At 50.4% G+C, this 24991-nt stretch overlaps 1 protein-coding gene across 1 annotated transcript in view; it reads left to right on the top strand.

The window, feature by feature from the left end:
* The window catches only part of LOC142558330 (uncharacterized), a 68625-nt gene that overhangs the window by 18831 nt on the left and 24803 nt on the right, over window positions 1-24991 (top strand). Inside the window, exon 4 of the mRNA XM_075670477.1 lies at window positions 8196-8567. Coding sequence (XP_075526592.1) covers window positions 8196-8567 — 372 coding nt within the window. The remainder of the gene's footprint in view (window positions 1-8195; window positions 8568-24991) is intronic.

Below are 24991 nucleotides of genomic sequence, written 5' to 3'. Positions count from 1 at the left end.
AGATGCCGTCGGTAACCCGAGGAACCCACCTATACTTGGCGTTAGGAAGATGGGCAACTCCAGCTCGGCAATCGTCATATTCAAAAACGAGACAGTGCCGAGGTGGATGTATTGTTATGGCGTACCTCTGAAGTGTGTGCTCTACAAGAAACGCTACGAGGTGTGCTACCAATGTGGTGAGCTAGGACACAGATCGGACGTATGTGTCAGCGATTAAGTTCAATGTCGGAGATGCGGAATGACTTCTCCACCTGGGGATCACGCATGTGTGCCCAAGTGTAAGTTGTCCGGCAAAGGTCATTTGACGGCGGACCGGAAATGCAAGGAAGCTTTCAGGACCCCTTATACGATAAAGAAGAGGCAATAGGGAGGAAGAGCGGTAGGCGAAAGAGGCCGAAGTAGGACGGATCAGATGGGAAAAGAATCAAGGCTGATTCAGGAGGCCGTCAAGACAGCGGAGCATGTCAAGAGGGAGGTCAGATGTTTTTCCGCGACTGCAGCAACGGTAGGAAAGGGAGAAGCAACAGAAGGCCGGACCCGGGAATGCGGGGACCTCCGGCAGCGCTGTCGCCAACAATCCAGCGTCATACACGTCGCCGAACAGAAAGGTGGGTTGGGCAGTCAGGGCCTCCCAGGATGAACGCGATGAAGAAATGTTTGAGGTTAAGGCAGAGAATCGCATGCTTAAAGAACAGCTAGCGGCGATGAATAAGCAAATCGAGGAGCTTAAAATAGCCCTTAAGCCTAATACAGAACCTGTTAAACAACCGCAAGTGTCGCAAAAGCCAAATATAGAAGGATCAGAGGAGCAGCTAGATAGCGTCTCCGCCCCCTGCTAAAAGAAGAGCGAAGGAAATGGAGAAGCCCATGATAGATAAGGACATAGAGACAGTGATAGACATTAAAATAGCGAAGCTGGATGAAAAATTTCAGACCAGATATGGTCAGGACGATGAACGGCGCAAGGTCTTCGAGGAACGCATGTTGGAGATGTTCCAAAATCTGACACAGCAGTTGCATCAGCGAGATAACAATCTCGCAGAGCGACTGCATCAGAGGGATATTAAACGCACTGAAGAACTTAAGGCAGAATTTGCGAATATGGACCGGGCATATGAACAGCTCACCCAGCAAGTATTAGGAAATCAGAATAATCAGCTAGTTGGCAGTCATGGCTCACAGATCCAGTAAAAACACCGTTTGGCAATGGAACTGTAGAAGCTTCACACGCAAGCGTGCGGTCCTACAGGAATTTTTGAGGAACGGAGATCGACCGGAGCTAATAGCACTACAGGAATGCGGCAGAAAGGTGAAATTGTCGGGGTACAAATCCTATGTAGGCGAAGGCGAAAGCACGCAGGCGACCACCCTAATCAGGCGAAACGTCACAGCGGGTGCAGCATGACACCTGGTGTGCACAAATCTACAACGTTCTCGTAGAACTGATACCGCGAAGAAAGAGAGACGGTAGCTTGTTTGTGTTAAATGTCTACAGCTCTCCCAGACAAAGAAAATGCGACTTCGGGGATCTCTTCGCGACGACGCGACGACGCGACGTAAAATTAAGAACAGCCCGCTGTTGATCGTGGGGGACTTTAACGCTCACTACACGGCATGGGGATATAAGCAGACTTCGATCAAAGGTAGGAAATTGTGAGACGACATACAAACTCATAATCTGGATTGAATAATCGAGCCGACGCTGCCTACGAGGAAGCGAACTAGTGTCGCGTGTGATACGACACCCGACCTCACCTTGACGGGCAGCGTCACTAAAGCCACGTGGTGCAATACAAATAAAGATATAGGCAGCGATCACAAAATCATAGAAGTGGTGGTAGAAGGAGGCCCGACAACCTCCCGGAAAAGGAGAGTAGAGGCTGTAAATTGGGCACTCAGGGAAGACCCGGCTCCCATCTCTAATATTGCGGAGTGGAGCGATGGTGTAGTGCGCTCTATTAAAGAGGCCACCGAAGCGGTGGAAACTGAGGGGGCAACGAAGCGGTAGACAGGACATTAGTTAATTTCTGGAGGAAAAAGAAAACGCTGGAGGACCGACTTCGACAGAAGAGATGGGATCGAAATACCAGGAAACAGGTAGCGGCTTTAAACAAGGAAATTGAAGAGCACGCAATCACGCTCACTAAGCAAAATTGGGGGAACGTATGCGATCAAATGGAGAGGAATATGAGTACCGCGGGGACGTGGCGACTTCTTCGCCACCTCTTACATCCGGATAGCACAAAGTCCGCGTCCAAACAACAGCGGGAAAGAATGGCGCATCAGTTTGATAGCACTAAGAAGGAACCCTTAGAAGAAGTTAGGAATAAGTACATCAATCCCGCCGGACCTGAACCCCTTCCGGACTACGGAGGGGCAGAGAATTGGGAATTAGACGCCCCGATCTCCCTGGCTGAGGTCCGAGCGGAAATTAATCGGCTAAGGACTAAGTCAGCGGCAGGGCCGGATAGAGTGAGCAGCAAAATCCTCCGTAATTTAGACGACAGCTCAATCGCCAACCTCTCAATGTACATGCGCAGGGGTGCTTGGAGAAGGGGACGATACTGCAGGAGTGGGAACTCGCCAACATCATGTTCATTACCAAGCGGGGTAAAAAAACTGGGCTTCGAGAACCTCAGGCCTATATCGCCCACCTCCTGCGTTGGTAAGCTTATGCAGCACGTCGTTCAGGCGCGGCTCAATAGGTACATGGAGGAAAATCGACTGTATCCGGACATCATGATCGGTCTTCGACCAAAGCTGTCGGCATGCGACGGGATGCTGCAGCTCAAAGACCAAATTATAGACAAGCAAACGCGAGACACCAAAGTGATCGTGGGATTAGATGTGGCAAAGGCATTTGACAACGTGGGGCACGTGTCCATCTTAGAGAATTGGAACTCGCTCAGTGTCTGGAAGACAGTGCACGATTACATCAAGGACTTTCTCACCTACAGGAAAGCCACTCTCAAGATAGGGGAAGAATTTATAAAGAACATTGAACTGGGTAACGTGGGGACGCCGCAGGGTTCGGTTTTATCACCTACCCTCTTCAATATTGCAATTTTGAGACTCCCCAAACGGTTGGGGAAATCGAGAATCTAAACCACACCATACTCCCGGATGACTTGACACTATGGATAAACAAGGGCAGTGATGGGCAAATAGAAAGCTCCCTGCAAATTGCAATTGACATCATCGAGGAGTACCTGAAACCCAGAGGACCTAAATGTTCGGCCGAAAAGTCGGAAGTACTGTTCTTGATGCCCCCCGGAAAATGGCGGCTTCACTAAAAGCGCGAGGCGGGCATCCACCTGTACGTCAACGGCGCAGAGATCCCCGCGGTTGACAGTATCCGCATCCTCGGGCTGAGGATTGAGGCAAACCGGAAAAATGATGAAACGCTTGCTATGTTAGAAGCCAGTTCAAATGAAACGTGTCGTCTCATCAGACGAATAGCGAACAGGCACGCTGGGATGAAGGAGGCGAATCTCCTGAGGCTAGCACAAGCCTTCGTAATCAGTAGGATAGTGTACGTGGCACCCTACCTCAAGCTCAGTTCTGCAGAACGGAACAAGCTCGAAAACATTATTAGGAAAAGTGTCAAGGTCGCGCTCGGACTCTCCCCGAACACGCCCACCGACAAACTTATGAAGCTAGGTGTGTCGAACACTCTCGAGGAACTGATTGAGGCTGTCGTTACCGGGCAGCATCAAAGGCTACTTGGATCTGAAACAGGGAGGAAAATTTTAGAGAAATGAGGCTACGAGCCCAAACATGAGCAAGTGCGCTCAAGAGACATACCTAGACAGACCAGGGACAAGATACAGATACCTCCGCTACCCAGAAACATGAACCCTGGCTTTCACGACGGCACACGTAAAGACAGGGCAGAGACATTACAAGCTAGATATACTGGTCGACAGGACGTCTTATATACGGACGCTCCAGAATATGATAGCAAAGCGGGACGCGCGGCCGTGGCGGTTAACGAAGATGCAACACCGGTGGCGTGCTGCACAGTCGGTGGCGTCGAGACGGTTGAAGCTGAGGAAGTAGCTATAGCCTTGGCCGTCAGCAACAGGGGTGTAAATGTAGTCACCAGCGACTCCGAAAACACTGGGAGAAATTACGAATCGGGGAGGGTGACGGAGACTGCCATCCGTATATTAAACAGGGGAGGAGGACTCAGGCAGCTTGTTCTGCTCGTTTGGGCGCCAGCTCACCAGGGACTTGAAGGGAACGAGGAGGCTCATTCGGTCACCCGAGGTCTCACTTACCGGTGGACCCCCGAAAGCTCCCAAATCACCGAGACAATAAACAGAATATAGGATATGCGCGCATACCAGGAAATCACAGTACACTACAGACTAAATCGACAAATTTACTCTGGAGTGGACAAAACGCTCAGTAAGAAAAATGAGGTTATTTGGAGGAAACTACAGACGGGGTTTTTTCTAAACCCGCTACTCTACGGCAAGTGGCATCCGGGAGTATTCAGGTCAAAGTGCAAATTCTGTGATGAGGCAGCAAATCTGGTTCACAGGGTGTGCACATATCCGTCTAAGCATGATAGCTCGCGCACTCTAGAATCCTGGGAGGCTTTGCTCCGCAGCCCAGACCCCAACGTCCAGCAGGACATCATCGGTCAAGCCCTCGCTGCTGCTGTGTCTCAAGGTATTCCGGCCGACGGCTAGGGACGAAGGGGGAAAAGCATTTCTCTCCTGACGTTCATTGACTGATGTTTTTAATAACGTTGTCCCTCCTTGCCATTCCACTTTGTGAAGGTGGATGACCAGCGAAGCTCTGTATAGTGATGACTATATCGATTTAATTATGGCGATTACTATATTGATTTAATAAAGACACGTACACGTAACTTGTAACATGATTCTCCCGTCTTTTATTTTATTTTGTTACCATAGAGATCGTCCCTTTATCGCCACTATGGTAGACGGTCATGGGCTGAACGACGATGCTGGAAAGATTCGCTGCCGTTCTTCGTCGGACGGAAATGCGGCTACGCGACGGTCCAGGCCCGTCGACCGATTGGCGCTCGGCGTTTCCCGCCGCCTTCACGCCCATACCCGCTTCTGTTCACGTCGTCGCTTTTGGAGTGCACGCTGTTCTTCCTCAGCGCGCACAGCGCGGCCAGGACGCAACTGCCGATAACGTCGCTAGGCGGTGTTGACGCCGCAGTAAAGAGGCGCACACATAACGTGGGACTATACGCGCGCCATTAGCGTTCATAGTCCGACGTTATCGACGCGTGAGTGAGCGTCGCTCGACCCCGACGCGTCGGAGTGCTGCACTTGGCTATATCGATTTCTTGGTCTACGCGAACCTCGTCCACTCCCGCAGAAAGATCGGAAACCTAGCCCCCCCCGCCCCGATATACAGCTTCGCTGTAAAAAAAGAAAAATAATGACGAACCTTCCCTTACCGGGAAGTGTGGGTAAGCGAAGCTTGTCCTGCGTGCACCTGATCTTCGTCACGGTCAAGTAACCCACAGGTAAGGTGCCGGATTGCTTCGGCATCCGGCTCCCTCATCTCGGTATCTTCTCGTTACCGTCGGATTGCCTGGGCTCGCGTGGCTCTAACGGCTGGATCGGCGCGCTGACGGCAAGCCCTTTCACGGGCGAGTTCTTGGCGCCAACTATAAACTCGCACTTTTCTTACCCCGCGCACTTTGCACTTATTCTTTCCCGCCACATACCCGACACCCAAGTGTCGCTTTTGCCCTGTCCCAAAAGCAGATCTCTCCCATATCATGTGGCAATGCCCCATCAAAACTCCTCCCCCCCCCCCCCCCGGAAGCTCAAACCATTAATTAGTAGCGAGGAGCTGTGGGAGACTGCCCTGCGAAGCTCCAATCCCACCCTACAGGACCGAGTCCTGAGGTGGGCTGAGGAGGTAGCGGAGGCCTACCACGACTGGTAGACGGACTTCTAGCCACATAATCTGGTGACGGACACCTGCTGGGATTGGAGTACTTAGACCTCCCTTTCTCCCCCCGGCCCCTCCCCTCTCTTAAAATGGGAATAAAGTTCATTCATTCATTCATTTTTGCCGCTGCTCATCGAATGCTGCCCATTCCTCGGGGGAAGGCACCATGCGTGGCCGTCCCATCCGTTTTCCAAGACTGAACGGAAGCGAAGCAGGCGCAGTGCGCGCGAAACCCTTTCCTGCCCTTTCCCTCCCCTGCTGAAGGGAAACCGCTCTGGTGGCGCGCGTGGCGTGAGCGCGCACCAATGCAAATGTATTCCTTGCTAATGACTCACGCTGCGGCGTCGGCGCAGCTGCGAACTCATCAAACCGCCCTTTCCCATAGCTGCTCTGCTCTGGTTGGCTCTGGGAGCACGAGTTTTTGCGAAACCACGACAACGTCGATTGTCAGCCAACACCAGCTTCGCTTGAAAAACGTGAGGACTGCCGCGTCAGGCAGGCTGAAATGGGAGCGAACGTGACAGCCAGGCGTTGCAGCCATAAAGTTGCATCTCTATGGTTGCATTCTCGGCTGCTTGGCTTGGCCGAACGGCGCTAGCTGTCGCGGCTGGGCGCGTCGGCTTCCACGGGCGACGGCGTTCCTTGTGCTTTTTTCACGCATTTTCTATGCCGATTCCAGACAACAGCCCCCACCTGGTGGTGCCGCAGCGGATCACACCATTTTCAATGCAGGCGGCAGGCCGCACTTCTTTTTTATCCAGTGACCGTGGCCAGGCATCTCAGAACGCTAGTGTGATAAGGAGAAATTTTGTGCTTGCTCGGGTATGGCGCCCCCTGCGTTTGACACGCGTGGTCCCGAAATGGCGGAGAGAGACACGGCCAGCAAGCCAGAGGGATCTCCAACCATTTCACCATGGCCGATCTTGTCCGTCTTCACAAGGAGCGCAAGCGCAGGAGATTGAGGCAAGCGTAAGAGCCATTAGAGTGGCGTAGAGCAGTATCTGGCCCCACCAATAGGAGGGGGGGGGGGTCATTTCAGTAGCCTAGTGCCGATACACTATCTGCGAAACAAATGCGCCTTACGAATTGGGAGCTAGCTGTAACTTAAGCATGTAAGCTTACTGATACGTGAATATATGTAACTTCTGTATCGTTACGTCATTTCTGTACCCGAACCACCCTTTGCAGCACACACAAAATGGTTCCCGTTGAAATGGTCCCACGATAAGGCCTGTACCATATTTTTTTGGCGACCCGCGTCCATTATTGATTTTTTGCTTAAAACCGTTATCCGCGTGGTGAATGTCCCTGCATATGCTGACCGCAAGGGAGCACAGTTGCACGTCCGTTTTCGCGTGTCACTCGTGCTCTTATTCGCCAAAACACGGTCACGTGCGCTGAAAGCATCCTTCTTGCAGGAAATTCGACTTCACTGCTGCGCTTCCGTCCTCCGCGTCTCTGCCGCGAACCACCGCTCGTCGCTATTTGGTGGTCTGAAGATCTCTTGCGTGTTGATGCACTGCGTGTCATGTCGGTTGATGAAGTCTTCTTGCAGGACCCTCATTTTGTTTGTTTCGGTTTCAGCAACGCATTGTCACGATTATTACCTTGTCATTATTGATCGTTCTGCGTCCCATCGCTGCTTAGTGGCGGCTATATCAGTGTACGCCGAGCAACAAATTGCACAAATCGGGCGGGAAACGGAAAAAATCTAGCAGGGCAGAACAATACAGTTAGGCAAATTGCGCTGTGCAGAAGTTCTCAGCTATATGTAGAAACTATTTCGGCACGATCACCTTAAAGAAAGCAAGAATCCCCTTGGAAATCTTGGACTATTTATCGAGTACAAATACAGCAACTTCGTAGCAGGATTTATTGATAAGGAATGATTGTTTGCTCGAATTTTTAATATACCTGTACAAACGTGTTGCTGCCGTCAACAACGTGGAATGAACGAAAGCGCACTGTCACCGCCGGATCGAGCGTGTTTACTGCAATTGACAGGAATGGCTTTTCAGCACACCTTGAATGCTTCGGCACGCAGGATGGCTGACCTACGCTCATATTGAATTACCTTTTTTGGAACATACTATGCTCGTAATATAGGCTTAAATTTGTTTTTCCCGACTACGTATAGACACTTCAATAGGGCTGCGAAACTTGCAGTCGGTTACACTTTTAGGTTTATCTAACCACCCCAAAAGTGGCTGGCCACTGACCTCTCACGCTGCGGCGGGCAATTATTTCAGAGCATGCACGAAGGCACCTGGGACATGAAGCAATTCCTTCGGCAACTGGGCCTCAAGTGGCCGAACCCTTCAGCCTCGAGTCGCGCCGACCTGCTCCGCTCCATGATCAGGGCGTCGCTGGGCGTAGGTCTGCCGTTGCTCTGGGGTTTCCACGTGGGCCGGGACCCGGTGTTGCCGGCGCGCCGGAACGCCCTGTACATAACGCTCGACAAGCGCGTGCTGACCTGGATGAAGGACGTCCTGAAACTCGCCGAGCGCGGCAGGCTCCCCCTGTACCTGCGACGCTGCGCCGAAGTAGTCGGCGGCGCCGGGCAGTCGTACGCGCTCATGATTACGGACGTGGCCGCCATCCACAAGGAGTTGGCCGCACAGGTAGGCCAGTACACTTGTGGCGTGGGTGCGGTGCGAGGCTTCCATTCCGGGGAGCTTCCTGACACGGTTACTAGAGGAAACTGTGGCGCTAGTGTCTGCGGAAGCTGCGAGCACGTAGGACCGTCCAGCCGTGCGTGAGAATTGTGGAACAGTGATGGGCCATGCGTGGATTTGGGTAGACTTCATCTTTCATGTTTTAAATAGCTCGGTGACTGCCTGTTTATCACATTCAGTATTATATAAAGCGTTATAAATGCACCAATTCTCAATATAAACGCGTTTGGGTGAAGACTATAATGCTCTTGCTGCGTATAGAAGATTGCGAGTGCTTAGACGTTTACAAGAATACAGACTACGAAATAAGGCCGGAAGAACGTTTGAAGCCGCAAGCGTGAAGATGAAACATTGTCCATGCATTAAAGCTCATTTCCGTGGCAGTGGCCACGGAGGTGCGCTGATGAGGTCGAACCCAGTCCCGGTGCCCGCATTTCGATGACGGCCAAATGCAAATAGGCCCGCCGTGGTTGCTCAGTGGCTATGGTGTTGGGCTGCTGAGCACGAGGTCGCGGGATCGAATCTCTGTCACGGCGGCTGCATTTCGATGGGGGCGAAATGAGAAAACACCCATGTACTTAGATTTAGGTGCACGTTAAAGAACCCCAGGTGGTCGAAATTTCCGGAGTCCTCCACTACGGCGTGCCTCATAATCAGAAAGTGGTTTTGGCACATAAAGCCCCTAATTTAATTTAAATGCAAATAAAAAGAAAAAAAACTCGTGTACCTTCATTTAGGCACGCGCACTAGCGTTCTTGCATTCCGCCCCCATTTAAATGCGGCCGGCGTGGTGGGGTTCGAACCGGCGACCTCGAGCCGAGCAACGCACCGCCATAACGGCTCGTCGGCTGCTGCCGCGGGGGCATGCGCAACAATTTGTTCTTCGTACAGCACAAATCCGTAGTACCACCATCTCTTGCCTCACGTATGGCATCGGCGCATGATTTACAGGCAAAACCAAGTAGAGAGAACTCGGGTGAAGCGAGATTATCTATACATAATACACTAGGAATTTCCTGACCGACGCTTACGCAACAACCCGCACATAACGAACTGGACATTGAATATGTCGAACTCGGGCCATTCGCTGCATGTGCCATAAAGCCGCTTGTATATCACCACACGTGTTGCGTGGTGGTTTACCGTGATTTATAGTTTCCAACAGTATCGAATACGCCTTTCTCGCTGACGATAAAAAAAATAGCCAATTCAAACGGTAGAAAAAAGCTGTCTTGTACAAGGCACAAAAAGTGCTGCGCATTACGCGTAGTTTTGCTTTCAATAAGTGCCTTCAGTAAATCCATTCCAATAAATGCATGATTGCAATGTAATAAATTAGTTTCTTTGTTCTATTGGAGATGAGAAGGCTGTGCATCACGAAGGTTCATAAAGGTCATCAATGCATTATAAAGGTTCGTTCAAGTTTGTTATGTGTGAGTTTGGGTATATCGAATTGTCTGATATATCGAAGTTCGAACAATTTTTAGTGCATAAGCCTGTTACGTAGGGTTGTTTCTAATGCCATATTTATTCCAATGAAAACTGATAAGTTTTTTATATATATATAGAAAGAGATGACTTATCGGGACTCGGTTTACGCATTCGAGGACGTGGTTTGGCCGTAAATGACAGATGCTTTCCACCAGTTCGCCGCTACATCGAAAGAAGACCGAAACAAACTTGCCAAATATTCTGCGAACTGGACAGTGTTCACCGTACCACAGAAATTTGTACGTCGTGATTTGTAAAAAGATCTTCCCTTTATCGGGAGACGTCAAGGTTCGTAACGACACAGACAGGTGAAGAGGAGGCGGGCTGCCAACGCGCCATGTGTCGCTCGCAAGACTTGAAGACAACTGTCTACTTCGGCGTGTCAACAAATCTTAATACGAGTAAAACGCATAGTCTTTTCGAGGTCAAATGCCTTTCTTTTCGCTGGGCTTACATTGCATGAGCGTTTTGCACGGAAGAATTGACGACAACTGTCTACTTCGGCGTGTCAACAAATGTTCGTACGAGTAAAGCGCATAGTCTTTTCGAAGTCAAATGCCTTTTTTTTTCGGTGGGTTTACATTGCATGAGCGTTTTAGAGCAAAGCTCTTTTTGCCAAAGTCCCCTTGGTTTGGCGTACGTCGTTTCATCGCCGGGCTTGAAATATATTATAGTGGATGCGTTTTGCAAACTCACCGGCTAAGGTACGTGGAATTCAATATGTGCCGTCAACTCACTAATCAACAAGATAACACGCGAATTTTCGATAATTATTTGATTTCTCGCGTTACTAATGTCCCCGTCTCTACCATGTCACCGGCTTCCCACAGTTCATACATGCACTTTATCTCCTTCTGCCAGTGCTAACGCATTAGAATAATCGTGTATACTACTGAACACGTAATGTCGCCTCACAGGCATCTGTAGAGGAACTCAGCGTCTCAATAGAGCAGATAATTATACTTAGCGGCTTCTTTGGTTTGCCTGACGTTTAAGAGGAGGATTCAGTCACTAGGCAATGAGTCATTAGGCGCGTAACTGTTCTTGGCCGATTTTCCGAAATGGGTATGTGCTCCTTCACAATAAGTATGCTTTGCAGTGAAACAACAGAAAGGTAACTATTATTTACAGAAGCAGGGTTTGGGTACAGGCTAGTTGCTATTCCATTGCCAACATCACTTACTGTGCGTATACATAGACAGGGACCAAAAGAACGACGAAAACAAGCACTTGTCTTCGTCGTTCCTTTTGTCCCTGTATATGTAGGCGCTGTAAGTGATGTTTGCAAAGATGTTTACAGGTCAGCTAAATCATACACCTCCAAGAGCATAATTTCAAATAATAAAGCTAAATTTTCTACGCTTTCTTTTCCGGGGGTTGGGTGTGTCTGCTCCCCGCCCGCTCGGTTGGCTTCTTGCCGAGGAAGGTGGGCTGGTTCTAGAGGTAGGGTAATAGCAAACTGTACTGATGCACGAGACAGCTATACAGAACCCACCGTGATGGCCTAGTGGCTTTGCGCAAATGTTCTCATTTTTTTCCTCCCTCACCCTCACACACGGCGCTAGTACTGTCTTCACCTCACCCTCAAGTTGAAAATTCTGACCGCCCTCCCTCACACTCGTCCTCACCCTCACGCTGAAAAGGCTGCCATCTTTCTCCTACGTTTTCTACAGCTTCACATAACCCATTTGCTCAATCCGCAAACTTATTTTACAACACTGATTGTCTAGTGTCATTCTTACTGTCAAAGCTTGCCACGCTGTTCTGCTTTTAGACCCTTGACCATAGGTCGGCAAAATCATCATGAGCCCATTTTATGTCCATTGCAGGACGAACGTGTCTCCCTGTGATCCCAATTACCTCTGTCCTGCGCTAACCGATTCCAGCCAACACCTGCGAATTAATTTCATCACCCTACCTAGTCTTCTGTCGTCCTCGACTGAGCTTCCTGTCTCCTGGCACCCATTATGTGACCCTAATGGTCCACTGGTTATCTAACCTACGCAGTACATGACCTGCCCAGCTCCATTTCTTTCTCTTAATGTCAATTAGTATATCGGCTATTCCTGTTTGCTCTCTGATCCACACCGCTCTCTTGCTGTCTACCTTAAGGTTACGCCTAACATTCTTCGTTCCAACGCTGTTTGCACGGTCCGTAACTTGTTTTCGAACTTCTTCGTCAGCCTCCAAGTTTCCACTCCATATGTCAGCACCGGTAAAATGCATTGATTGTACACCTTTTTTTTAATGAAAAAGGTAAGCTTCTAGTCAAGATTTCACAATGTCTGCCTTATACGATCCAACCCATCTTTTTCTTCTGGGAATTTTCTTCTCATGGTCAGGGTTCCGTATGATTAGTTGACCTAGGTAAACGTACTCCTTCACAGACTCTGGAGGCACACTTCCAATCTTGAAATCATGTTTCTTTGCCTGGCTACTCATCATTATCTTTGTCTCCTGCACATTAATCTTCCGCCCCACTCTTACACTATCCCTGTTAAGGTCCTCAATCATTCGTTGTAACTCGTCCGCAGTGTTGCTGAATACAACTATGTCATCTGCAAATCGAAGGTTGCTGAGATATTCGCCGTTGGTTCTTACTGTTAAGCCTTCCCAGTTTAATACTTCTTCCAAGCACGCAGCGAATAGCATTGGAGATATTGTGTCTCCTTGTTTGACCCCTTTCTTTACAGGTGTCTTCGTACTTGTGGAGAATTAGGGTAGCTGTGGAATCTCTGTAGATACTTTACAAGATATTTCCAAGCGTACGAGACAGAGTCCTGTACTTCTTGATAACGCAATGCCTCTATGACTGCTGGTACCACACTGAATCAAACGCCTTTTCGTAATCTATGAAAGCCATGCTGATTGTACTCTGCGGATTTCTCGATTACCTGATTGCTGTTATGGATGTGATCCATCGTAGAGCATCCCTTCCTGAAAGATGCCTGCTCCCTTGGTTGACTAAAGTCCTGTGTTGCCCTGATTTTATTGAAGATTATCTTGGTGAACATTTTATATAACACTGGAAGTAAGCTAATGGGCCTATATTTTTTTCAATTCTTTAACATCTCCCTTTTGTGGATTAGTATAACGTTGGCATTTTTCCATTTCTATGGGACCGTTGAAGTCGATAGACAGTTTGCATAATGAGCCGCTGGTTTTTCAAGCATTATGACTCCTCCATATTTGATTAAATCGGCTGGTAGTCCATCTTCCCCTGCCGCTTTCGCCCGTTTCATGCCTTGCAAGGGCCTTCTAATTTCATCGCTAGTTATAGAAGGAGCCTCTGTAACCTGCTCATTAGTACTTTAAATGGAGGTATCATGGCTGCTTTGGGTATTGCACAGGTCAGTATAGAATTGTTCCGCTGCTTTTACTATATATCGAGATTGCTAATGATATAACTCTGCTTATCTTTCAGTGCATACATCTTGGTCTATCCTAGGCCAAGTTTCCTTCTCACTGATTTCAGGCTGTGTCCATTTTTCGTGGCTTCTTCAGTCTTTCTCATGCTATAGTTTCGGATAATAGCTTCGCCTTGTTGATCGGTTTTGACAAATCCGGGAATTCTATCTGATCTATTGAGTTGGACATTTTCATTCTTTGTCGTTTCTTTATTAGGTCCTTTGTTACTTGGGAAAGCTTACCTACTGGTTGCTTTGGTGCCTTACGTCCCACTTCAAGTGCTGCCTTTGAAGCCAGCCTAGTTACGGTTTCATTCATTACCTCTATGTCATCATCATCGCTATATTCTAAGGCTGCATATTTGTTTGCAAGTGCCAACCTGAATTGGTCTGTTTTTAGCCTTACTGCGTCTAGGTTGGCCTGTTACTTGATGAATTTCACTCTTTCTCTCTTCAAATTGAGGTGAATCCTAGTCCTCACTAACCTATGACCACTGCACTTTACCATACCTAATACTTCTACATCCAGCACTATGCTAGCATCGTCAGAAAGTGTGAAATCAATGTCATTTCTTGTTTCACCATTAGGGCTTTGCCAGGTCCAGTTTTTGTTCCAACGCTTCCTGAAGAAGGTGTTCATTACTTGCAGCTTATTCCTTTCGCGAATTCTACCAACATCTCTCCTCGAGTGTTCGGAGCTAACTCAGACACGCTCGCAAATTAGATTTTTTGCTTAAAGCTGACTCCGACTCAGACTAACCGAAATTCTACTCAAGTGGTAACACCCGAAAAGAGACTCGCCAGAACTGTAATCAGCCAGGCTCACTCAGACTCAAGCTCCGCAAAATTCTACTCAGCCGCATTCACTCGAACTCACTTAATCAGACCCAGATAGGTCTTCTTGGCCCACAAATCTCACGAACTTGGACTTTCTCTTGAATGGAACATTCGTTACGGTGAGGCGAAGCGGCGACCAACGATGGTCCTGAAGACGTCGAAAAGTTGACACAACCTGGTTGAGCTCTTTTCCGTCTCCGAGAAATTTCTATATATGCAAATACATCTTTTAAATAGTTTTTCACAGCGTTTCTACTGTCCACAACCATCATAAAAGATTGCCGCTGTTCTGAGCTAAACAGCCATGTCGCCCTTCAGTTTTCCCCGCCTTTCGTATACCACCGCGGCATCCTCCTGCATGGATCAAGACAGCCTGCCGCCCTCATGCGACAACGTGACTCGTGTTGTGCGTCGCGAACTCGAAGCTGCATTTTTTCACCAAAACGGTATCCTTAATTCCGTCTGTGGTTCGCCAGGAAGTCGCTAACTTTAGCATCCCCACCGCCTGATTTATTAATCGCCCTGACGCCAGTACGACTCCTCCTATGACCATTCCCTACCGCAGCCTACCCATTACTCGCCGTTATCGGAGTCCATAGGAATGTTCACATTGCTGAGTAGACCATAAATATGACCGCTCTGGCTCAAACAAGGAAGGACGGAAGGTAAGAAGAGGAGCGTCAACTTTCGACTGTTTATTCTCTATTGTATAACATTGCAACATAATACAAGCAGGCGAACGCACAACATACAAAAGAGCTTCAATCGCGCAACACCCTAATTACACCATGCGAAAGTAAAACAAAGGTGTGTCGCTAATACAAGACGGACCTCCCTCTTTAATATTGTCATGAGTATACAACTGTTTATACGTTGTATTTACAAAGCGTATAGACACAGCTGCCAAGAATCCCGAGAGGCTCTTGCCACTTCGTCCTCTTCACCGTCAACGACCTTGTCCTCTTTTCCACCGTAACACGACCCCCGGCAGAAAAAGCACTGTCCAGGTGCTTCAGACGGGGCAATCGCTAAGGACACAGTAAGCCTTAAGCCGAGAGACATGTAAGACGTCAGGTGATGTGGAACTGGGTGGCAATGCGGAGGTCTCGGGGATTATCTCGAAAGTGACGTTCGTCATTTGACGAAGAGCACGGTAAGGGCCTTTGTAGCACGGAAGAAGTTTCTCGGGGAGCCCTACTCGGCGACAAGGGGACCAAAGTAGCACGAGAGAGCCTGGTGAAAAATACGTGTCACAATAGCGGAGATTGTAAGCGGGCCGTTGAGATTCCTGCGACGCCAAGAGACGAGTACGGGCAAGCTGGCGGGCATGGTCAGCGTGGGCGATGGCGTCGCCGGCGTACTCGGTCCTCGAATCCTCTATCAAGAGGAGTGAAGTGTCCAAGGGTAATATGGGGTCACGATCGAAGAGCAAGTAAAAGGGGAATACCGAGCAGTATATTGGCGTGATGAATTATAGGCGAACGTGACATAAGGGAGCGCCACACCCCAGTTCTTTTGGTCGGGTGAAATGTATTTCGATGCATGTCAGTAATGGTCCGATTAAGTCGCTCAGTAAGGCCGTTGGTCTGGGGATGATAGGAGGTGGCCAATTTGTGCTTGGTAGAACATGAGCGTAGGATATCGGCGATGACTTGGGAGAGGAAAGTGCGGCCTCGGTCAGTAAGGAGCTGTTGCGGGGTGCCATATACTAAAATGATACCACGGAGTAGGAAACCTGCGACGTCGGTTGCGCAGCTCGTGGGAAGTGCCCGAGTGAGTGGATAGCGCGTCGCGTAATCAGTACCACCAGCGATCCACCTGTTACCGGAGCTGGACTCAGGGAAAGGCCCAAGGAGATCCAAGCCGATGCGAAAGAATGGCTCAGGTGGAATGTCGATCGGCTGTAAGTACTCGGCGGGAAGTGTTGCTGGCTTTTTGCGCTGCTGACAGGGCTTGCAAGCAGCTACATAGCGCCGTACGGAGCGCGTGAGGCCGGTCCAGTAAAAGCGGCGGAGCACGCGGTCGTAAGTGCGAGCAAACCCAAGTTGTCCGGCACTTGGGGCGTCAGGGAGCTCCTGAAGCACGGTTAAGCGGAGGTGTTGAGGAACGACAAGGAGAAGTGGAGAACCGTCAGGATGAAAACTTCGTCGGTACAATATCCCGTAATTGAGAACGAACCACCGTAACAATAGATCAGTAGGAGCAGATTCTATTCGGTCAACGAGAATCGGTGGGGTGGTGAGCATGGTGGTAAGGCGTGAAAGGCGGTGGCCTCAGAGAATCCCCATGAAAACAGCACACTTCAGGAGATCTGTGAAAGGGCATGCTGTGGTGGCAAAATTTTTAACAAAGCGGCGGAAGTAAGAGCAGAGGCCCACGAAACTTCGGACATCTTTTGCGGATCGTGAACAGGGAACTCTATCACTGCGCGAATTTTCTCTAGGTTCGGTCGGATGCCAGTCGCATTGACGACATGTCCAAGAAGAGTAATCTCACGTGGCCGAAGTTACATTTCTTGTAGTTAAGCTGTAGACCGGCCTTGCGAAAAGCGGTAAGTACAGCTGAAAGATGCTCAATGTGGGTGCTGAATGGAGGCGAGAACACAATAACATCATCTATGTAGCAGAAACTAGTCGACCCCTTGAATCATTGGAGTTACGAGTGCATCATACGCTCAAAGGTAGCCGGAGCGTTGCATAGCCCAAAAGACATAACTTTGAAGTGGTAAAGACCATCAGGCGTTACAAAACGCGGTATTTCACGATTTCACTATCTAGATCATCGATAGCGATTTTCCAATATCCGGACCGTAGGTTGATGGACAAAAATACTGTGCCCCGTATAGGCAATCGAGGGCGTCATCGATACGAGGTAGTGGGTAGACGTCCTTCTTCGGGATGCGGTTGAGATGGCGGCAATCAACGCAGAATCTGCACGAGCCGTCCTTCTTTTTGACCCGCACGACAGGGGACGCCCAGTGACTTGACGATGACTCAATGATGTTTTTCGCTAGCGTCTTGTCTACCTCCGTTTTGATGGCGTGCCCGCTCCGAAGCTGAAACTCGGTAGGGTCGCCGATGGATGTATGGATTATCGCGTGTGTGTGTACGATGTTTGACAAGTGACGTCTGGCCTAAGAGTCAGTTGTTGAGGTCGAATATATTGTAACGTAGGTTGGAGACGGAGCGTTACAAGAGAGACGTTTCTCTTTAGTTGCAGGCCAGAAGAAGAGCGTGCAGTTTACGCACTTCATCGTCTTTCATGGCGCCGACCTTTGCGCGTGCCGTTCTGCGGTGCGGGAGCCCCACATCTTTGTGTCAATTGCCCCCATGCGAAAAGCGACCGTCTCGGTCGCGTCAGAAAGTTCTTTCAGCGATATAAGAAGCGGAGCTCTTCAGGTGCATCTCGGCATCCACGTACGCGCATAGTATGGTTTCATGCGCACTACATGAACAACTTCAGCGCGAGGACAACGACGGAGCGAACCGGGGTCAGAACTGCAGGGGACGACTTCGTAGGTCACGTCACTGAGGCGGCGCGTAACCGTGTAGGGACCAAAATACCGGCGGATCAACTTCGCCGAGAGGCCACGGCGACGGACGGGCGTCCAGACCCACACGCAGGCGCCGGTATTGTAATGGACGTCGCGTCGACCCTGGTTGTATCGAAGGGTGTCTGTATGTTGTTGGCTCCGGATACGATACCGAGCATGCTGGCGTGCCTCTTCGGGTCTTCGTAGGAACTCTTTTACGTGTTCGCTGGTCGGGCTATTATCAGCCAGAGGTAGCATGGCGTCAAGTGTTTGCGTGACGTGGCGCCCGTATACAAGTTCGAACGGCGTAAACTGTGAAGTCTCCTGTACGGCAGTGTTATACGCGAAAGTCACATAGGGTAAAATCTCGTACCACGTCTTGTGCTCTACGTCGACATACATGGAGAGCATATCTGCCAGCGTTCTGTTCAGACGTTCAGTTAATCCATTGGTTTGAGGGTGATACGCAGTGCTCTTGCGGTGAGAGCAATGCGTCAGCTGGAGAACGTCCTGCATAAGTTCCGCTGTAAATGCTGTACCGCGGTCGGTGATGACAACAGACGGTGCACCATGTCGTAGGACGATGTGGCGTACAAAGAACTTGGCCACTTCATACGAGTTTGCTTGAGGGATAGCTTCGGTTTCGGCGTACCGGGTTAAGTAGTCAGTAGCGACGACTATCCATCTGTTGCGTGAAGAGGTCAGTGGGAATGGCCCTAGTAGATCCATTGCTATTTGTTGGAACGGTGCTTGAGGAGGGTCTACAGTATGGAGAAAGCCGGCCGGTTTGACTGGTGGTTTCCTACGGCGCTGACAATCGCGGCAAGTCTTCACGTACCGTTGTACAGAAGAATAAAGCCGGGGCCAGTAATACTTCTGTCGTATCCTTGCTAATGTCTTAGCGAATCCCAGGTATCCCGCGCATGGCATGACACGCTTTCTAAATGTCTTGGCGCAGCGCTGACGGCACGACAAGGAGGTACGTATTGGGACCGCTTCCGCAGTTTTTCCTGCAAAGGACGTTGTTGTGCAAGTAGTATGATGATAAGCCGCGCACGAGCGAGCGGGGTAAAACACCTTCAACTCCTTGAAAGTGCTCGATCAGCGGCAGCAGCTCAGGGTCAGCGCGCTGGTGCTCAGCCATTTTTATGGCGTCGATAACGCCGAGAAATGGCAAGTCATGGTCAGAGTCCGATGACGTCGTAGGGAGTGGTGCGCGTGACAAACAGTCAGCGTCCTTGTGCTTCCTTCCAGATCGCTAGACAACTGTAAGTCGTACTCTTGTAGGCGCAGGCTGCAACGTGCTAGTCTGCCTGAAGGATCCTTGAGGTTGGTGAGCCAGCACAGCGCGTGGTGGTCACTGACTGCCCTAAAGGGTCTACCATACAAGTAGGGTCGGAATTTACTAATGGCCCACACAACCGCTAAGCAATCTTTTTCAGTGGTTGGGTAAATTTTCTCAGCCATGGTGAGACTGCGGCTTGCGTAAGCAATGGTGCTTTTCGCACCAGCTTGCCACTACACCAGAACTGCGCCGAGACCCGCATTGCTGGCGTCAGTATGAATTTCAGTGTCAGCGCCTTAGTCGAAATGAGCAAGTATTGGGGCCTCTTGCAAAAGCTTGCGCAATTCATTTAACGACTGCTGCTGCTCATCCGCCCAAATGAAAGGCACATCGTCGCGTGTGAGCCGTGTCAGAGGTTCAGCAATTTTCGAGAATCCCTCGACGAAGCGCCTGTAATATGCGCACAAACCAAGAAAGCGTTGGACAGCCTTCTTTTCTGTGGGTGGTAGAAAACTCGGCTACGGCAGCTAGCTTGTCGGGGTCTGGTCGGACGCCTTCAGGACCAACGACATGGCCAAGAAATTTGAGCTCTTGGAACCCGAAGTAGCATTTTTCAGGCTTGGTGGTGAGGCCGGCAGTATGAATCGCAGCAAGGACACTCTCGAGTCATGCGAGATGTTCGTCAAACGTGCTCGAGAACACGACGACGTCGTCCGAGTATACGAGGCAGGTTTGCCATTTGAGTTCAGCAAGCACGGTATCCATCATCCGCTGAAAGTTGGCAGGTGCGGAACAGAGACCGAAGGGGAGAACTTTGAACTCATAGAGCCCCTCAGGTGTCACAAACGCTGCTTTTTCACGATCCTGTTCATCAACTTCGATTTGCCAATACCCTGATTTAAGATGCAACGATGGAAACAACTTGGCATGTTGTAGACGATCCAGTGCGTCGTCGACGAGTGGCAATGGATAAACATCGCGCTTGGTGACACGGTTCAACTTTCTGTAATCTACACAGAAGCGTAGTGTGTTGTCTTTCTGACTAACACTACAGGGGAGGCCCACGAGCTGGTGGACGGCTGGATCACGTCGTCTTGGAGCATCTCTTTCACCTGATGCTTGATCGCTTCCCTTTCCACTGGAGACACTCTGTAGGGATGCTGACGGACAGGACGTGCGGACTCGTCCGTAATGATGCGGCGCTTTGTAATGGACGTGCGCCGCACTTTGGATGACGTTGAAAAACAGTCCGCAAATACATTCACGAGACTCAGCAGACGATCTTTCTGGTGGTCTGGCAGAGCGGCGTTAACGTGAATCCGTTCTTTTAGGCTGTATAACGCAGTATGCTGACACGATGCGGTTTCAAATGTAGCAATGTCAGTTACATCAGTGATTTCGCGAAGGAATGCGATTTTCGTTCCTCGCGGTACATGCCGATATTCTTTGCTAAAGTTCGTTAGCAAAACGACTTAACATTTGTTTCGCACCTGAAGAAGCCCTCTGGCTATACAAATGTGGCGCTCAAGAAGCAGGGGCATGTTCGCCTCAGCAATTCCTTCGGCGTCGTCCTCCATGTCGCATCGGACAAGGGTAAGCACGCTGCTATTGAGTGGCAGCGTGACGTGATCGTCAGCTACGCGAAGCGCGACGTCATGGTAGTTGTCATTATTGTTCGCTATAGCTTGCGTGGTAGCGAAGCTCACTCTAGACTCTTGCAGGTCGATGATGGCACCGTTCGCCTGAAGGAAATCCACGCCGAGTATACGGTCCTTTGAACATTCAGGAAGAATGACGAAGTCGCCGCTGTGCGTGAAGTCCCGAATGTTGTCTCGCGCCGTGCACCGGCCCATTGGAGTTATGAGATGCCCTCCTGCGGTACGAATCTGAGTTCCGGTCCATTGCGTTGAAACATTATTCAGTATACGCGCGAGATTCCGGCTCATAACAGACGTGTCCGCACCCTTGTCGATTAACGCCGTGACTTCGTGGTCATCTATGGTAAGTGGTACGTCGCAGGATATTGACACGGAATTACACTGCTTTCTCTGCGCCTCAATCACGTCATATCGCGGTCGTCGTAGTAGAGGATCTTCAGCGTTCGCAACGTCAGCGACCTCACCTCCGCAGGTCGCTGGACTCAGTCTTCCCGGGAGGCAGGGCTGGGTGAGCGACACCTCGTTGCTCTCGACGTGAAGAGGGGGCTGGAAGACCTGTTTCGGGCGGGTGACGGTGGCTGGGGTTCACGGAATCGTGGGGCAAACGAGGTCCTGGCGTCCGCGAGGTATGCTTCAATCTCCAGGGGGCGTTCACCATTGCGCGGGCACGGCGCATTCAGAGAAAATCCACGGAGCCCAGCTCGACGGTAAGGACACGCCCTGTAGAGGTGATCGGCTTCACCGCAATGAAAACTCAAGGGCCTCCAGTCTGCTGTCTGCGGTGCGCCATACGTTACTCTTGCGGGGTGGTCGTGTTTCGGCAATGAATGGCGTGTGGTGGGGCCTGAAGTCGCCAGTTGCTTGTTCAACGGCGCGCACACCATTATAGTCCGGGACGTCGCGCGCATCGTGAAAAGTCGGAGACAACGAACTTCGCGCAGCTTCCGCATACGACATACGAGGCTGTGGCAGCCGTATATCGTACTGTGGTTTCTCGCTGCGCTCCGAGTTTTGTACTGCCTGCCTGATTTCTTCCCAGACGACCTCAGCCAGAGCCAGGACGACCTCAGCCATACCGGAGCCACCTGAAGCTTTTGAAGCTCTTCTCGAACAACAAGCCTAATGAGCTCCCGCAAGGCGTCGGTATTGTCCAAGGACATAGCGAGAGGGTCCCGCAATAGGGTCGACACGTCGCGGTTGTACTGCTGTGCTCGCTGCTGCAGTGCCTTTTCCATAGATACGGCTTCCGCAAGAAACTCTGCAACGGTCTTTGGTGGATTGCGTATTAGGCCACCGAATAACTCTTGCTTGACACCGCACATCAAGTTCCTGAGCTTCTTTTCTTCCGGCATGGAGGGATCTGCTCGTCGGAAAAGTCGGCACATATCTTCAACAAATATTGCGACGCTTTTGTTCGACCGCTGTACTTCGCCTGAATTGCAGATTCAGCTCGCTCCTTGCGATCGAGGCTGGCGTATGTGCCGATTAGCTGCCGTCGGAATTCGTCCCATGTCGATAGGGCTGCCTCACGGTTCTCGAACCATGTCCGCGCATAGTCCTCGAGGGCAAAGTAGGCGTTGCGTAGATTGCGCTCTGGAGTCCAACCGTTGTATTCTGCGACACGCTCAAAGTGATCGAGCCAGTCCTCTACATCCTCGAAGGTGTCCCCATGGAAGGACGTGAGGATTCACGGCTGGTTGAGGGCGAGCTCGGTCGGCGCGGTCGTGGAAGATGATGGAACCGACGTACTCATCCTTCTAACTTGGTTGGGTAGCGGCTCGTGCTCAGGTGGCAGTCCTTGAAGTCAGCGGCTTGTCCGTACGTGCACATAAGTCAGCTCGACCGGACTTCGTACTGGGCTTGTAGACGGTGTTCGATCTGGGAGTGGTAGCATGTACCCAGCACCTCCACCAGAAAAATGTAACGTAGGTTGGAGACGGAGTCTTGCAAAATGTATGCTTCCCTTTAATGGCGGGCCAGAAGAAGAGCGTGCAGCTTACGCACTTCATCGTCTTTCATGGCGCCGACCTTTGCGCGCGCCGTTCTGCGGTGCGGGAGCCCCACATCTTTGTGTCAGTATCCTTGTAGGCAAGCAATAGACTGCAGAGCTGTTCAGTCTCCGCAGTAGTGAGATTCGGGGCAATCATTGTCCTAATGTCGTTGTCAGTACATTTGGCAGACTGAAAAGGCTCACAGGAAGCGTCAACGGCAAAGGTATCAACGCGACTAACTTTTAAGGCAGTGATTGTAGCCAGGGCGATATCTTTAGGCAGACTCTGCTTAGCGAGCCCGAAATTCACAACAGGGAGGTACGTGCGATTGTCTGTGACCCTCAGTATTGTATGCTGGACAGTAACGCTGTGCGTGAGAACGATGGCAGTTATGGGAGCGGAGATGTAATGACCATCGGGAACTGGCGTAGAAGGCGACATTTCGGCGTACGGCAAGATCTGCGGTGGGACGTGAACAAAATCGGTCGGTCTTAGGCGAATTTCGTGTTGTGTTGGAGGAACGTCCAGTAGAGGTAGGTCAAGACGCACAGTACTTGAAGAACAATCGGTGATCGCTGAATGGGCGGAGAGGAAGTCTAGGCATAGGATGAGGTCAAAGGGGCATTGGTCAAGCACAGTGAAAAGATTGACAGCATGGCGGTCGGAAATACTCACACGGGCAGTACACATTCCGACCACGGTCACCGTGCTACCGTCGGCGATTCGTACGAACCGAGTAACGGCACGCGTGACAATTTTCTTTAAATGGCGTCGTAGGCGGCTGGCCGTAGGCAAAGGAGGATTTTGCGGCGGATTTTGCAATCCGACATTGCACCACCACCTCGAGGTGCTGCATTGCCTAGTTTTCCTGCTGGGGTGGTCCTGGGTAGGTCAGCGACGGCGAGCGGTGAAGCTGGGGCGGACGTGGCTGGCGACGTTGAGGAGAGGGCACGCGAGCTAGCGGCGAGTCGAGGTAGTGGCGTCGGAAGCAGCGTAGAAGCGACGGGGTGAGGAACTTCGGGGCGAACTTGCATTCTGGAAGGTGTTTGGAGGGAGGGGGGGATGGCCAACGGCTCCGGCAGTGATGGGAGACGTGATCGATTCGGCCACAGCAGAAACAGATCGGCCTGTCGTCAGGTGTACGGGAGTCCGAGGGATTCCTGGTAGCGTAGGGATAACGGACACTGAGGTGGACTGCGATAGGATCGAGGCATAGGAGCAGGGCGGGTGTCAGGGTGACTGAACGAGCAAGCGCTTGGAAGACCCATATTAGCGATTGCCTGACGAACCACCGACTGGATCAGCGATATCGTCTCAGCAGTGTTGTTCCAAGACGCCTGTTGAGGCGAGGCACGAAGCGCTGCTTCGAGTTCGCGGCGTACAATTCGGGTCACGTTTTCGCATGGTGGTGGCGAGCTAGATCGGCCGGTACAGGAAGAGGTCGCTGCAGTATTTGGAAGCCGTGTAAGCTGACTGTATATTCGGTGACTCTTCGCCTGCTCGAAACGGCGGCATTCCTTCATGGTGGCGTCGACAGTCGATAAGTTTCTGAAGACCAGAAGATTGAATGCGTCGTCCGCGATGCCTTTGATAATGTGTCCAACCTTGTCCGCCTCGGGCATGGATGTGTCGATATCATGACAGAGGGCTAGGACGTCCAGAATGTAGGATACATACGACTCGGTAACAGTTCGGGCACGCGTGATGAGTTGCTGCTTGGCGGCTAGTTGTCGACCGGTCGGATTACCAAAAACGTCGGACAGCTTTTCTCTCAACAAGTTCCAGCTGGTTTTATTTATTTATTTATTTATTTATTTATTTATTTATTCAGCATTGATTTAGACACAGTAAAGGTCTTGGATGGCAAGGCTAAAGGCAGTACATTGTCTGCCTGACTAAGGCCGTGTCACCCATACATTGCTCAACAGTGAGGTAGCATATTATAACATATAGATAGTATACACACATATCAATAGCGTGGATTAGACATGCATAGCATACATTGCAAACATACGCGCATTAATTCAACAATCACTGTACAACTTTCTAAGGAGAAACAGTTTAGGATCAACAGAGTAATATGAACACCAAGAAAGCTTTATATATATATAGAAGCACAATATGAAACGCACTTGCAATAATTGTACATGAAACGCACAAGAAACCAAT

The sequence above is a fragment of the Dermacentor variabilis genome, chromosome 9, assembly GCF_050947875.1.
Source record: "Dermacentor variabilis isolate Ectoservices chromosome 9, ASM5094787v1, whole genome shotgun sequence".
Classification (NCBI taxonomy): Eukaryota; Metazoa; Arthropoda; class Arachnida; order Ixodida; family Ixodidae; genus Dermacentor; species Dermacentor variabilis.
Note: the sequence above shows the minus strand (reverse complement) of the source record. Positions and strands in the feature narration are given on the sequence as shown.